Raw genomic sequence first — 16,660 nt, 5'->3', positions numbered from 1 at the left:
AGCCTGACTCCAGATCCGCCACTACCCTGCTATTATACCTCTCAGCAAAATATGCAGAGCCCACCAGCACCTGGATCCATGTCAACCTTTTCAAGCAAGAGTGAATCACTACTTTCCTAATTACTTTCAAAAACATTTAGGGTAGGTTACAAAAGAAATATACCTAGAAAAAGCTCTCGTTTTATAGATGGAACAATGAAAACGCTCATATTAAAAGTTAAGATACTTGTACAAGAATGCCTAAGCAAAGAATGCCTGCTACTACTTACAACTAAAAGCACACCATCTTCTCCCCAAGTGACAATTCTTGCTAGTTTCAAATTCCATGAGAAATTTATACTGCCAAGCCTAAGATGGAAAAGTTTTCAATTGTGGCTTTTAAAAAGATATTTCTTAAATAATTCTTAATAGAACTGCATAATATAAAAGTCATAGGATTGAATGCACATTTCCGTAAAATGCAGGCAAGTACGTAACTTTGGAATGATCTAACTCATTGCTGTCCAATAGAAATGAAATGCACACCAAAATGTATTAACCACACTAAAGAGTATACAATTAATTTTAATAATGTATTTTATATGTCACAGTTCAGTCACTCAATTGTGCCCAACTCTTTGCGACCCCATGGACTGTAGCACGCCAGGCCTCCCTGTCCATCGCCAACTCCCAGAGTTTACTCAAACTCACATCCTTTGAGTCGGTGATGCCATCCAGCCATCTCATCCTCTGTCATCCCCTCCTCCTCCTGCCTTCAATCTTTCTCAGCATCAGGGTCTTTTTCCAATGAGTCAGTTCTTTGCACCAGGTGGCCAAAGTTTTGGAGTTTCAGCTTCAGCATCAGTCTTTCCAATGAATATTCAGGACTGATTTCCTTTAGGATGGACTGGTTGGATCTCCTTGCAGTCTAAGGGACTCTCAAGAGTCTTCTCCAATACCACAGTTCAAAAGAATCAATTCTTTGACACTCGGCTTTCTTTATAATCCAACTCTCACATCCATAAATGACTACTGGAAAAACCATAGCTTTAACTAGACGGACCTTTGTTGGCAAAGGAATGTCTCTGCTTTTTAATATGCTGTCTAGGTTGGTCATAGCTTTTCTTCCAAGGAGCAAGTGTCTTAATTTCATGGCTGCAGTTACCATCTGCAGTCAATTTGGAGCCCCCCAAAATAAAGCCTGTCACTGTTTCCCCATCTATTTGCCATGAAGTGATGGGACTGGATGCCATGATCTTAGTTTTCTGAATGTTGAGCTTTAAGCCAACTTTTTCACTCTCCTCTTTCACTTTCATCACGAGGCTCTTTAGTTCTTCACTTTCTGCCATAAGGGTAGAATATCTGTATATCTGAGGTTACTGATATTTCTCCCAGCAATCTTGATACCAGCTTGTGCTTCTTCCAGCCCAGCATTTTTCATGATGTACTCTGCATATAAGTTAAATAAGCAGACTGACAATATGCAGCCTTGATATACTCCTTTCCCTATTTGGAACCAGTCTGTTGTTCCATGTCCAGTTCTAACTGTTGCTTTCTGACCTGCATACAGATTTCTCAAGAGGCAGGTCAGGTGGTCTTATATTCCCATCTTTTTAAGAACTTTCCAGTTTGCTGTGGTCCACACAAAGGCTCTGGCATAGTCAAAAAGCAGAAGTAGATGTTTTTCTGGAACTCTCTTGCTTTTTCGATGATCCAACAGATGTTGGCTATTTGATCTCTGGTTCCTGTGCCTTTTCTAAATACAGCCTGAACATCTGGAAATTCACGGTTCATGTACTGTTGAAGCCTGGCTTGGAGAATTTTGAGCATTACTTTACTAGTGTGTGAGATGAGTACAATTGTGTGGTAGTTTGAGCATTCTTTGGCACTAGCTTTCTTTGGGACTAGAATAAAAACTGACCTTTTCCAGTCCTGTGGCCACTGCTGAGTTTTCCAATTTGCTGGCATACTGAGTACAGCACTTTCACAGCATCATCTTTCAGGATTTGAAATAGCTCAACTGGAATTCCATCACCTCCACTAGTTCTGTTCATAGTGATGCTTCCTAAGGCCTACTTAACTTTGCATTCCAGGATGTCTGGCTTTAGGTGAGTAATCACACCATCATGGTTATCTGGGTAATTGTGATCTTTTTTAATACAGTTCCTCTGTGTATTCTTGCCACCTCTTCTTAGTATCTTCTGGTTCTGTTAGGTCCATACCATTTCTGTCCTTTATTGTGCTCATCTTGGCATGAAATGTTCCCTTGGTATCCCTAATTTTATTGAAGAGATCTCTAGACTTTCCCATTCTATTGTTTTCCTCTATTTCTTTGCACTGATCACTGAGGAAGGCTTTCTTATCTCTACTTTCTATTCTTTGGAACTCTAAATTCAAATATCTTTCCTTTTCTCCTTTACCTTTCGCTTCTCTTCTAGTCATAGCTATTTGTAAGGCCTCCTCAGACAACAATATGTCTCAATATATCCCAAATATTTCATCCCATATCCCATAAATATTTCATCAATATTTAAAAACTGACATATTTTACATCCTCTTTTTTTGTACTAAGTCTTTGAAATCCAAGAGTGTATTTTTTACAAAGCCGGATGGTAAATCTCAATTCAGATGAGCTATGGATATATTTTAAGTGTCATATGTGGCTAGCTAGTAGCCAGCATATTGAATGCTGTGCTAAGTTGCTTTAGTCAGGTCTGACTCTTTGCGACCCTGTGGACTGTAGCCTACCAGGCTCCTCTGTTCAAGGTTTCTCCAGGCAAGAATACCAGAGAGGATTGCCATTTCCTCCTCCAGGGGAACTTCCTGACCCAGGGATCAAACGCACAGCTCGTGCATCACAGGCAGATTCTTAACCGCTGAGCCACCAGGGGAAGCCCAGCATACTGAATAGAACAGAGCTAACATGATTTAAAAAACACATAGAACTTAGGATATAAAAAATGATTGGTTTGATGGCCCTTCAGTATGTTCTAGTTGCTTTATCAAACATTGTTTTCTACCCTACGAATATTGTATTATTAGAATCCAAGCACTGAATTTTTCATTTACTCCCCATATCTGTAAAATGGGATTAATTTTTGCCCTGTTTCTGTGATTAATGAAACAAGTTAACCTTTCAAAAAATAAATTAATTAATTTTAAAAAGAAATAAGTTAACCTTTCAATTTTCCTGAAGAGTTCTACAGTAAGAATTTTTTAATCATTATAAACAGAAAAAAAATTTCAGTGAAATAATAGTTATTTCCTCAAGTCAGTGTTTACCAAGCAGCATTTTGGTTTTATAAGAAAACATATGCTCTGGACTTTGCTGGAGGTCCAATGGTTAGAAATCTGCCTGCCCATGCAGAGGACATGGATTCAGTCCCTAGTCTGGGATGATCTCACATGCCACGGGGCAGCTGGGCCTACCAAGCCCATGTGCTATAACTACTGAAGCCTGTGTGCCTAGAGCCCGTGCTCCATAAGAAGCCACTGCAGTAAGAAGTACTGCAAGGAAGAGAAGACCCTGCTCACCACAGCTAGAGAAAGCCCACAAACAGTAACGAAGATCCAGTGCAGCCAAAAATATATAAATTAAGAAAAGTATCTTCTAACCACAGTTAGTTTCAACTGCAGATATTTCAAACAAGAGGTATTATATATTAAGGCTTATATATTAAACTGGTATATAGTTTTTTAACTTATTTTTAATATGTGCCAAGCTGTACATATTCCCAAATTACTCATCTTTCTTTCTACTTAAAAGAGCTGGCAGTTTTAAAGGATTCAACAAGCACTCACCTGTTGATGGCTCTGTTGCGGCTCCTTTTTCTTCTCCTCTCAAACTGCTCATCTTCTGAAGAGGAGGAGGAAGTGGAGTCGCTGCTGTGAATCGCATGCCTTCGCCTGAAGAGGGAGACTGAGATCATAATGGAGGAAGGCAGGAGAACATACAGTACAGATATCAGAAATACCCAGATGCCTAGTGATCCAAGTGTTCATCACAAAATCAATACAATCAGTGAAGTGAGCTTTGTTGGCTGAATCTTTTCAAGGAAATGAAAGACTTGGATAACTGAGAATGGAAAGATAGGAGGCTATAGGCATCACTAAGACAAAACATGGTCCAGGAAGAGTGACTTCTTGTCTTAATATAATTCAGGTATACTCAAAGAGAAGGTACGATAAAGAGGGTTTTAGAATCTTTGCGACTGTAATTTTAGAAAGTATTTTCAAGATTATACTATATATAATTTATATTTGGAAGGGAATCACCTATTTTGAAATGTCAAACAATATTAAAAGGGGAACAAGATAATTTTTTTTTCTTTAGAATTTTTAATGTAAACCAAAGGGGATCAAGAGGGATCAAAAAAGGTAAGACACAGTGAGAAAACAGATGCTATTTTATTTATAGTGTATCGTCAACTCTAAATTCACAACTGCCATTTAATGCTTGTGTAAATGTGGATGAATTACTCAACCCATATAAGCCTCTATTTTCCTACTTACAAAAAAAAAAAAAAAAGAGAGATAAAAATAATCAAAATCTTAGCCTGCTTGGTAGTATCAGATGAAGTGTTGAGTGTTACAAACTCAAAAAAAGTTTTAAAATCACTTCTACCTTTGGACAGTTGCAAACGACTCACAGAATAAAAGCAAAGAAATCTGGCTGGGAAAACTTTTAATCATTCTGTTGGCTCAGGGTGGACAGCATTTCCTGAGTCAGAATACAATCATGGTTAAGTAGATATGTCCAAAAATACAGACGTTCACAATCTATTATCTGAAAATTGAAGTCCAGAATCTTGTACCTAGAAAAACCCTGAAAACAAGTTTTTCCATTATTCACTTAGCAGCAAAAAATGACCTGAAATGTCACAAATGCAATTCACAATCTCTATTTGTCCCACTTACTATGATTATTCATATGTTTTGCTATAAAATTAATACATTTGACTATACACTGGGGGCCCAGACACACTTACAAATGTTAATGTTGCATATTATGATTGTTGTATATTTATTACCTTTGTAACTCTACCTCTGGCCACAAATCTGAATTCTGAAACATAACAGCCCCAGGGTTTTGATACTCCTCCACCATCCACCCACTCAAACACGCCCAAGACCAATTTTGCGATCTGACTGAAACTAAAAATATCTAGTACAAGTCTACAATTTTATATGAAAAATATTTTTAATACTACCATTAATTAATATTATAAAGAGACCCTCACAACTACAGAGTACACGTAACTGTCTGTGAATTCAGTAGGTATGCACATAATTAAGACTAACAATTAATACAAAGGACCAGTATTTACTGTTTCTTGTACCCAGCAGTTGACATATCTCATTTAAACAATTAAAACTCTTGACAAGTTCCTATTAGTAGGCTCATTGTATAATCAGGGCCAATATGGCTCACAGTTCAACTAATCTGCTTAAAATACCAGAATTAGTCAATGACAGTGTCAGAATTCAAAATCTTTGTCTATTTTAAAAAAATGGTTCACATTCTGTACACTACCAGACTAATGATCTCCAGTTGTTTATTTCATAAATCAAAAAAGTTATAAGCAAACCACAAAATCTTGTGTACTGACAGTTTCCAATGTCTGATTTGCAAAGTAGGGATTACCTTTAACCATTAAAGTGCATTAATAAATGCAGCCAGTACTTAACATACACCAGGCACTATTTTAAGTGATTTACATGTTATTAACTCATCTAATCTGCAGTACTATGAAATAGGTGCTATTGTCTCCATTCTACAGATCAAAATGGATAGCTTAAGTAACTTGGAAAAGGTCACTAATAAGTGGTAGAGCTGAATTCACACTCTAGGCAGTCCTAGCTCTTCAAAATTAACTACACTACAGAAAGTCTATTACTTCAGTTGAAAAAAATTCTAAATACATATAACCCACGTTCACTCTTTTTCTTTCTTCCCATTTTACTAAGAAGTTTTGAAAATCTGACACAGACAGCACTGGACCTGCACTATGAACCCAACTAGAGCTTCTAGATAGAGAGGTCAGTTCTAGCTCCTTGACAACCAGTACGGTATACTTTGAAACACTGGTGAAGCAACTGTGCTATTTATGTTACCTTCTTGTTTAAAGGTGCTAGGTTTGTTTCAGAAACTGCAAACTGAGGCTAGAGAATAAACCTTAGATGATGAGAGGTTTGCGATCACAAGGAAGAAAGAAAATCCTACTTTAAGGCAGCATTTCTGAAGCTCTGCTGTGTAAGTGCGCCAAGAGACCCTTGGAAGATCCTGCATGGTGGCTCTAAGTTTCACTAAGACCAAAGTTCCAACGATTCTTTGGATTTGTGTGTTGTTTCCCTGCCTAAGCAGGATGTGAACTATAAACAGAGGCTGATCTCTTCAAGAAAAAGTAAAAAGGCTAAGCAAAATGACTACCATTAAAGCTGTCGGAAGAAATGAGATGTTAACTCCACCCTGACAAAGAAAATTGAGAGGGAAAAAAAAGGTTTATAAAGGGCTACATTCAAAAGATCTGGTAAAGGTGTAGAGAAACTGAAATCCTAGTACACTGTGGGAATGTAAAGTGCAGCAACTATCTTGGAAAAATAATCTGGCAATTCCTCAAAACATTAAATATAGTTAGTATCTGATCCAGCAATTTCATTTCCAGGTATATACCCAGGAGAAACCAAAACATGTCCACACAAAAAGTTAACACATGAATGTTCCTAACAGAATTATTCATAATAGCCAAAAAAGTACAAGCAACCCAAATGTACATCAACTAGTAAACGGATAAACAAAATATGGTACATTTATACAAAGGAATCTTATTTGCCAATAAAGAGGGATGAAGTGGGACTTCCCTGGTGGTCCAGTAGTTAAGAATTTGCCTGCCATTCTTGTTTCTCTTAAAAATGAATTTTGCCTTTGACCAAAGATTCGCCTAGGTAGGGATAAGCATAAGCATTGCTTCAATTTTCTGAGGTCTTGTGAGATAAACAAGATCAATTAAAAAAAAAAATTCACCTGCCAATTCAGGGGACATGGGTTCGATCCCTGGTCTGGGAAGATTTCACATGCTACAGGGCAACAAAGCCCATGCTCCACAACTACTGAGTCCTCGGGCTGCGACTACTGAAGCCCGTGAGCCTAGAGTCAACAATTATGTTACTCCCAGAAATATAAACCCATTAAATATGGGAGAAGAAATTAAATTTCAAAGTAACTGCTAGCCTCTCACTTCTGTTGGCTCAAACAGAGGCCTGTACTGTGAGTCAGGCAGCCGCCCTGGGCACTATGCTAATGAGGACTCCAGTACACACTACACTTTACTCTCCTTTTCTGAGGATCGTTAAATGTCACTATCAAAATACTGGTCTTTAACAATATCCTACAGGGCCCATGAAAAGTACCGACAGTACGGGCACCTCCCAAGTGCACTTTATCTCAGGCAGCCCCGACAGGTTGTCTTCTCATTCTCTATCCTCCGGGCTGTGGTGGTATGAGAAGGGATGAAGAAACAAGAAATCCAGAATGTACACTTAGGATTTTGAAACTCTAAAAATGAAATTATGAAAAATATGAAATTCTACTTGTGTCCTGCCTTTTTAGGCTTCCCCTATAAGCTTCCTCATTCATGAACTACTATAATGCTACTATCACCCAGAAAATTTTAATGCATCAGAAAATCTTTTATTACTCGGAATAACGAAGAATTAATAAGAATTATCTCCTCAGACTTAAATATGACAGACAGACAAGTGTTAGGATGCAGAAGGAAAAGAAACCCACAAATAATCTTAATAGTCAAAGAAAATTAATGTTTCCTACTATGTAAGAAAAACAAATCTGAAAAATAGATCCAAAAAAAGACAGGCAGAGTTGTAAGAAGTCTAAAAGCTATATAACTTAGAATTTGTCACGGTTAAGAAAGTATGTCTGGGAAAAAAAAAAGAAAGTAAGTATGTCTGGGATAGTATGTGAAGACTATCACAAGACTAAACCTATACTCTAACTTAATGTGAAAATTAAATGAGACAGTCTATGTAAAATGCTTATACCAAGCCAGGAATACAATAAACACTGAAGTGAAAGTAGCTCTCTATTATTACTGTAGAACAGTTGAATAAACTACCTACCTTACCATGGCAGTTATTAATAATCCCTATCAGTGAAAGCAAAACCAAAAACTAGTCAGTAGTTGTGGGGAGCCTGAAGCAGTAAAGCCCTGAAGACACAGAGCTAACTCTCCAAAATACACAATTCTAGAATTCCATCCTGATAAACCCAATCTTAAGACTCTAGAATTCTACTCTAATACAACCACAATCAAGTCATAAATCAATCACTATTTCAGAACCAAACCTGTTCATTCGTTTACAATAAGGACTTCTTGGTCCCGCAGAAGATAATCGATATCTTGGTCTCGCAGGAGAAGCTGGGCCAGTATAAAATATTTTGGGCTTTCTTTGATGACGAGGTTCTAAGGAAAAAATTACATGTACATGACAAGTAAATATGTATAAACACAATTTTGCTCTTCATCTAAATACTTACAAAGGTGCTGTGTGTGCATGCATGCCAAGTGGCGTCAGTCATGTCCCATTCTTTGCAACCCTATGGACTGTAACCCACCAGGTTCCTCTGTCTGTGGGATTCTCCAGGCAAGAATAGTGGAGTGGGTTGCCATGCCCTTCCTTCCATGAAAATACTATTAATAGCACGTATCTACTAGAGTATATTTTACTGTTTGTGGTTTAAATCATTTATGCCTGCAAGGCTGCTATTGAAAGTGTGTGTGCAGGACAGACAACAACCAACAAAAACACACACTGACCATAAACAACCATTATGATTATCCTGATGCATAATGGCTAATTATCAGCCCTACATATATACACACACATATATAAACATATATGTATATATATATACTTTTAAGGGTTGAGGTACAACTTTAACATAAATCAAAAGTGGTCCTATTTATACAAGCTTATAAAATAAATTAAGTACAAAACTGTGAAAGCTAAAATAACTAAAGACAGACATGAAATTTCAAAATCACCCATTTATTTGCTTTGGTCAAGGCTAACATTTAATTTTTAAAAGATGCAACTTCTTAAGTCGGAAAGAGAAAAAGAAATACCGTGTAAAACTGCTTATTGTTTATCTAGAAAAATGGTACAGATGAACTTATTTGCAAAGCAGAAACAGATGCAGAGAGCGAACTCATGGATACTGAGGGAGTAAGCAGGTGATGGTGGGGTGTACTGGGAGGTTGGGATTGGCACAGACACACGACTATGCACAAAATAGATGACTAATGAGACACTATGCTGAGCATGGGGACTCTGAACCCAAGGCTCCGTGGTGACCTAAACGGGAAGGAGGTCTAAAAAAGAAGGGATACATGTACCACTGCTTCACTCTGTTACACATAAGAAACATAACATTGTAAAGCAACTATATTCCAATAAAATTAAAAAATATATACACACATACACACACACACACACACACACACACACACACACACACCCCACAAGGAGGAAAAGAAAAAGAAATAACTTCCTACACATCTTGGGTAAGTTATGAAAGACAACAGCCATGAGTATTCTGTAAAATGAAAACCTGAAAAATAAGAATGACAATGGAAAGGCAGTAAAAATAAAGGTAACCTAATTATATCTTCTCCTGGAAAAAACATTAATAGATATGTCTTACTTTCCAATGGAGCCTGATAGTAAACAGTAGCCTTTCTTTGTCTAAGATAGTATCGCTTCTGATTATCTTCTTCGACGTCCTCTTCATCTTCATCGTCCTCTTCATCGTCATCATCTTCCTCATCATCATCTTCCTCCTCCTCTTCATCATCTTCATCTTCACCATCATCATCTTCATCTTCTTGGTCTTCACCCTCTTCAGATGACTCTACAAATTAAGAAACATTTACTTTCAGGCTTCTCATCCAAATGTTAAATTTTTAACACAGGGGAATAGAAAAGACCCTCCTTTTAAAACTCATTTACTTCTAGATTGTCCAAAGAATCTTTAATTCTGCAACATTAAAGATTGAAGATTTTGAAAAATGAAGTAAAAATCTATAGAATAAAAAATAACTAGAGGAAAGAAAAAAGTAGTTTAAAGGCCACTGTCACTAAGTACCAAACTAAAGTTTAAAGTATTACTGCTAATTCATTAATATAATGAACTTCTGTCACTGAGTTACATGACATGTAGTCTACTTAGAGATAATGTAGAATACCCTCAGCAAACATTTAAAACATTTCAGAAAACAAATTTTCATTCAAGAAAACTTCTAAGAAATTGCAGCAATAAGTCCTAAAGAGAACAGTAAAACCTGGCATGAGGGTATAGATCAGCGAAAGAGCATTTAATGGCAGAATAGTAAAACTTAACTTTAATCAGTTTTTAACTAAAACAGGTAGACATATGTTATCTGTAGATATATTATTATACAAGCAAACCAGTTTCATCTGTTTTAGGGTTGTTTATTTCAAATATATCCCAACAATACACATTATCCTTTTATCTCCCTTACTTCCACTTTTTTCTCTGACACTATGACCAACTCCCTTATTTGTCACAAATTTGTCATGCATGTTATAGCTTCTGAATAAAAAGACTATATCCTACTAAATAAAATGCACTGAAATTCAAACCCAGAAGACAGACAAGAGAAAAGACTAACCGCCACTGCCTTCTTGATTGTCAGTTGTTTCTTCATCAGTTCTTTGAATATCTTTTTGTTTACCTCTTGTGTACATGTTAAGATTCCCCTAAAAATGTTTAAATAAAATCCATTATTGTTTAGTATGTTTAAAGTAAATACAGTAGGACCTTTCAATCTTACTTAAATAATGAAGATATTTCCAGTTATAAACTCTTACAACTCCAGTAATAACTCTAGTGACTGATAAAATAATTGCTGAATAAAATGAATAATTTAACCAAAAAAAAAGGATAGGGGCTACAGAAAAAAGGTTAAACTGGAGATTATGAAATCATCCCCTTAATGGGAGAATATATTTACTTCTTCTGTTTCATTAAATACCTCCAAGTCTTCAAATTTTCTCATTCGCCGTCTACGCTGCTTCTTCATATCATCCATTTTTTGAAGCACAGCTTCAGCAGTGCTTAAAAAAAATGATACAAACATAAGCTAAAATTGTAAAAGAGTAGTATATATATATTTTAAAGAGTAGTATATTTTTAATAACTTAATTTTTCTTCCATTGTATTCTTCAACTGCTGGCATTTTAAATATCTTTACAAGAAGCACTGATTTACTACTATAAAAATTTTAGCTATTCTTTATAAGAATTTAAATACAAATATAGTTAAATGCACATACAGAATTATTACAAAGTCCTCTAATGATCACTTTCTACTTTACATAAACGGAATGCATTTAATATTCATGCTAGTCAAAATTTAGTCCCCAACTCAAAAATTTTTGTCAGCTAAATCATCTTGATCTAAGTGATGTTTACTTACTTTGTTATAAGTTTGTCAAACAGTACAGACTGGTTCACACTACCATAGCGGCTTCTGATCCTACAACTCCGGCGAACTTCAACATCACCGTTCTCTTCATGCAAGTGTTCTGTTTTTTGAACTATGTTTCTAGTTCTCAATGACCGAGTAACTGCAATTGCTTTGTCTTCACAGATGTGTACATAAAAGTAAACAGAAAGATTTGAAATAACAGCATTTATAAAACAATTCTAAAGTCAACAACTGAAGAGCTACACTTCCATGTAACAAAGTTTTAGTTTCTTGCACTTACCCATCTTGTGTAAAAATAAGCAACATACACCTGCCATAAGTCCAATCATGCCACTCTCAAGAGAAAACGTACATCTATAAATAATACAAAGGCTTGTATACAGTGTTCCAAGCAGTTGTGTGACAACCCCCCAAATGGAAACAACCCAAAACAAACGTCTATCAAATGACAGACAAACTAATTGTGAGCAACAACCTAAGTGTCCACCAGGAGGTGAGTGGATAAAGAATATGTGGAGCTGGGAATCTCCTGGTGGTCCAGTGGTTGTTACTCCACACTTCTATGGCAAGGGTCTGGGTTCAATCCCCGGGCCTTGGCTAGGGAGCTAAGATTTCCCAAGCTGCGTGGCATGTCACTGTCCCCACAAAAACAAACCCAAAAAACAAACCAAAATCCCCCACAGAACATGTGGAATATACACACAACAGAACAGTGTTCAGTCATAAGAAACAGGACATCCTGGCATCGGCAGTAACACGGATGGACCTTGAGGGCATTATGCTAAATGAAGTAAGTCAGAAAAAGACAAATACTAAATGACATCACTTATATGTGTGATCTAGGAACAGAGACTAGAATAATGGTTACAAAGGACTGGGTGGGGATTAAGAGAAAGAGGAAGATTGTTGGTCAAAGAATACAAATTTCCAGCCAAAAATGAGGAAGTTCTGGAGCTCTAACATACAGCTGACAATACTGTACTGGATACTTAAAGTTGCTAAGAGAGTGCAGCTTGAATGTTCTCAGCAGTAAGAGAAATGGTAATTATGTGACATGATGCAGGTGTTAGCTAAAACCATGACAATAATCATTTTGTAATATATGAGGATCGAACCAACATTTCTTGTACTCCTTAGATTAACACACTGTTATATACATATCAATTATATTAAAATAAAGCTAAGGAAAAAACTGTGGTATATCCATATAATGAAATATTACTGAGCAACAGAAAGCAACTCTGTGGATGATTCTCAAAGAAATTATGCTGAGTAAAAGAAGCCAGACAAAAAGAACACATATTGTATAATCCCACTGATATAAAACTCTAGAAAATACCAACTACTCTACAGTGGCAGAAAGCAGACTGGTGGCCACTTAGGAACCCTGGAGCATAGAGGGCATGGAGAGGAGCTGGGGAAGCCAGCAGTAATTATAAAGGGGCTTGAGGAAATTCTGGGAAGTGGTTATCTTTACTACCTTTTCATGGTGATGGTTTGACAGCACACACTTGCATCAAAACCAAACAAATTGTATACTTTAAATATGGACAGTTTATTGTATGTACCTCAGTATGCCTGTAAACAAAAACTGAATGTTTAAGAAACTTTAAATGCCTTTAACATTACTTACCTTCTTTGCACTCTTCTTTTTTTTTATCAGCCTGCTGTCTGGCCAACTGCCTATATTAAAAAATATATTAAATAACTCAAGATAATTGACATAATTTTAAATCCTGTATTTCATAATATTATGAACTAGGACAATGGAAAAATATGTTAATATAACTTATGGCTAAACAAAGGCTAAGAACCCTGTTGTGAAATTCAATGACATACAGTTGTCCCTCAGTGTGAGGAAGGGATTGGTTCTAGGGTCCCCCGTGGATACCAAAATCCAATGATGCTTAAATCTCTTATAATTTGCATATAACCCATGTCTATCCTCTTGTATACTCTGTCATCTCTAAATTACTTGTAATACCTAATACAATGTAAATGCTACATAAACAGTTGTTCAGTTCAGTCGCTCAGTCATGTCCAACTCTTTGCAACCCCATGGACTGCAGCACACCAGGCTTCCCTGTCTATCACCAACTCCTGGAGCCTGCTCAAACTCATGTCCATTGAGTCAGTGATGCCATCCAACCATCTCATCCTCTGTCATCCCCTTCTCCTCCTGCCTTCAATCTTTCCCAGCATCAGGGTCTTTTTCAAGTAGTCAGTTCTTCCCATCAGGTAGCCAAAGTATTGGAGCTTCAACATCAGTCCTTCCAATGAATATTCAGCACTGATTTCCTTTAGGATTGACTGGTTTGATCTCCTTGCAGTCCAAGGGACTAGAGAGATCAAGGGAACATTTCATCCAAAGATGGGCACAATAAAGGACAGAAATGGTATGGACCTAACAGAAGCAGAAAATATTAAGAAGAGGTGGCAACAATACAGAGGAACTATACAAAAGATTCCAATGACCCAGATAACCATGATAGTGTGATCACTCACCTAGAGCCAGACATCCTAGAATGCAAAGTCAAGCGGGCCTTAGGAAGCATCACTATGAACAAAGCTAGTGGAGGTAATGGAATTCCAGTTGAGCTATTCCAAATCCTGAAAGATGATGCTGTGAAAGTGCTGCACTCAATATGCCAGCAAATTTAGAAAACTCAGCAGTGACCACAGGACTGGAAAAGGTCAGTTTTCATTCAAATCCCAAAGAAAGCCAATGCCAAAGAATGTTCAAACTACTGCACAATTGAAATCATCTCACACACTAGCAAAGTAATGCTCAAAATTCTCCAAGCGAGGCTTCAACAGTACATGAACCGAGAACTTCCAGATGTTCAAGCCGGATTTAGAAACGGCAAAGGAACCAGAGATCAAATTGCCAACACCCACTGGCTCACAGAAAAAACAAGAGAGTTCCAGAAAAGCATCTCCTTCTGCTTTACTGACCACATGAAAGCCTTTGTGTGGATCAGAACAAAGTGTTGTTAGTGAGTGGTAAATTCAAGTTTTGCTTTTTGGAACTTTCTGGAATTTTCGGTTGGAAAATATTTTTGATCCACGGTTGACTGAAACTGCACATGCAGAATCAGTGGACACAGAGGGTCAACTGTATGCATTAAGTCTTAGCTAAACAGAATTAATCAAATCATAGTATCTTACTTAAAACATGAAATGAAATCCTTAGAGATAAATCCACGAACCTATGGTCACCTTATCTTCGACAAAGGAGGCAAGGATATACAATGGAAAAAAGACAACCTCTTTAACAAGTGGTGCTGGGAAAACTGGTCATCCACCTGTAAAAGAATGAAACTAGAACACTTTCTAACACCATACACAAAAATAAACTCAAAATGGATTAAAGATCTAAATGTAAGACCAGAAACTATAAAACTCCTAGAGGAGAACATAGGCAAAACACTCTCCGACATAAATCACAGCAGGATCCTCTATGACCCACATCCCAGAATTTTAGAAACAAAAGCAAAAATAAACAAATGGGACCTAATGAAACTGAAAAGCTTTTGCACAACAAAAGATACTATAAGCAGGGTGAAAAGACAGCCCTCAGATTGGGAGAAAATAATAGCAAACAAAGCAACAGACAAAGGATTAATCTCAAAAATATACAAGCAACTCCTCCAGCTCAACTCCAGAAAAATAAATGACCCAATCAAAAAATGGGCCAAAGAACTAAACAGACATTTCTCCAAGGAAGACATACGGATGGCAAAAAAACACATGAAAAGATGCTCAACATCACTCATTATCAGAGAAATGCAAATCAAAACCACAATGAGGTACCATTATACACCAGTCAGGATGGCTGCTATCCAAAAGTCTACAAGCAATAAATGCTGGAGAGGGTGTGGAGAAAAGGGAACCCTCTTACACTGTTGGTGGGAATGCAAATTAGTACAGCCACTATGGAAAACAGTGTGGAGATTCCTTAAAAAGCTGGAAATAGATCTGCCATATGACCCAGCAATACCACTTCTAGGCATACACACTGAGGAAACCAGATCCGAAAGAGACACGTGCACCCCAATGTTCATCGCAGCACTGTTTATAATAGCCAGGTCATGGAAGCAATCTAGATGCCCATCAGCAGACGAATGGATGAGGAAGATGTGCTACATATACACCATGGAATATTACTCAGCCATCAAAAAGAATTCATTTGAATCAGTTCTAATGAGATGGGTGAAACTGGAGCCCATTATACAGAGCGAAGTAAGCCAGAAAGATAAAGACCATTACAGTATACTAACACATATATATGGAATTTAGAAAGATGGTAACGATAACCTTATATGCAAAAAAAAGAAAAAGAGACTCAGATGTATAGAACAGACTTGTGGACTCTGTGGGAGAAGGCGAGGGCAGGATGTTTCAAGAGAACAGCATCGAAACATGTATATCTAGGGTGAAACAGATCACCAGCCCAGGTTGGATGCATGAGACAAGTGCTCGGGCCTGGTGCACTGGGAAGACCCAGAGGGACGGGGTGGAGAGGGAGGTGGGAGGGGGGACCGGGATGGGGAATGCATGTAAATCCATGGCTAATTCATTTCAATGTATAACAAAAACCACTGCAATGTTGTAAAGTAATTAGCCTCCAACAAATAAAAATAAATGGAAGAAAAAAAAAAAAAAAAAAGAAATGAAATCCTTATCCAAGTATTTAGGTATAACTGAACTGAGTAGTGGGCAAAGAGAAGACAAGTTGTTTTATATAAGAATATAGTAGTCCCACATCCTTGAGGACCTATGAACACATCACAGAAATTAGTGACATGCTAATTTCCCTCTAAGAACATGTGGTGGCTACAGTCATCACACGACATGCATTATCATTCACAGGTAGAAACAGTAACATTTGTGAATCAGATATCCCATCTACAAACTGACATACAGAATCTGCTGGATTGAAAAGAACATCTTTCAAAGGCTTTTTAAAAAAGCATCTTCCTCTCATTTTCCCCTAAACCCACTGAAGCAAACAAAGCAGTATGTCTCATTCACTTACTTTTAGGGATTTAATTTTCCATACCTGATAGGCTATATATTCCCTGACAGATCAGTTGGTAAAGAATCCGCCTGTAAGGCAGGAGACGCTGGTTCATTTCCTGGATCAGGAAGATC

At 37.2% G+C, this 16,660-nt stretch overlaps 1 protein-coding gene across 1 annotated transcript in view; it reads right to left on the bottom strand.

The window, feature by feature from the left end:
* ATAD2 (ATPase family AAA domain containing 2) overlaps positions 1-16,660 on the bottom strand; it is a 66,190-nt gene that overhangs the window by 35,955 nt on the left and 13,575 nt on the right. Inside the window, exons 3-9 of the mRNA XM_020879014.2 lie at positions 13,140-13,189; positions 11,495-11,660; positions 11,052-11,133; positions 10,689-10,776; positions 9,701-9,907; positions 8,342-8,459; positions 3,781-3,885 (exon numbers count right to left, since the gene is read on the bottom strand). Of these exons, the coding sequence (XP_020734673.1) occupies positions 3,781-3,885; positions 8,342-8,459; positions 9,701-9,907; positions 10,689-10,776; positions 11,052-11,133; positions 11,495-11,660; positions 13,140-13,189 (816 nt within the window). The remainder of the gene's footprint in view (positions 1-3,780; positions 3,886-8,341; positions 8,460-9,700; positions 9,908-10,688; positions 10,777-11,051; positions 11,134-11,494; positions 11,661-13,139; positions 13,190-16,660) is intronic.

The sequence above is a fragment of the Odocoileus virginianus genome, chromosome 15 (assembly GCF_023699985.2).
Source record: "Odocoileus virginianus isolate 20LAN1187 ecotype Illinois chromosome 15, Ovbor_1.2, whole genome shotgun sequence".
Classification (NCBI taxonomy): domain Eukaryota; kingdom Metazoa; phylum Chordata; class Mammalia; order Artiodactyla; family Cervidae; genus Odocoileus; species Odocoileus virginianus.
This window is presented reverse-complemented; position numbering and strand designations above follow the sequence as displayed.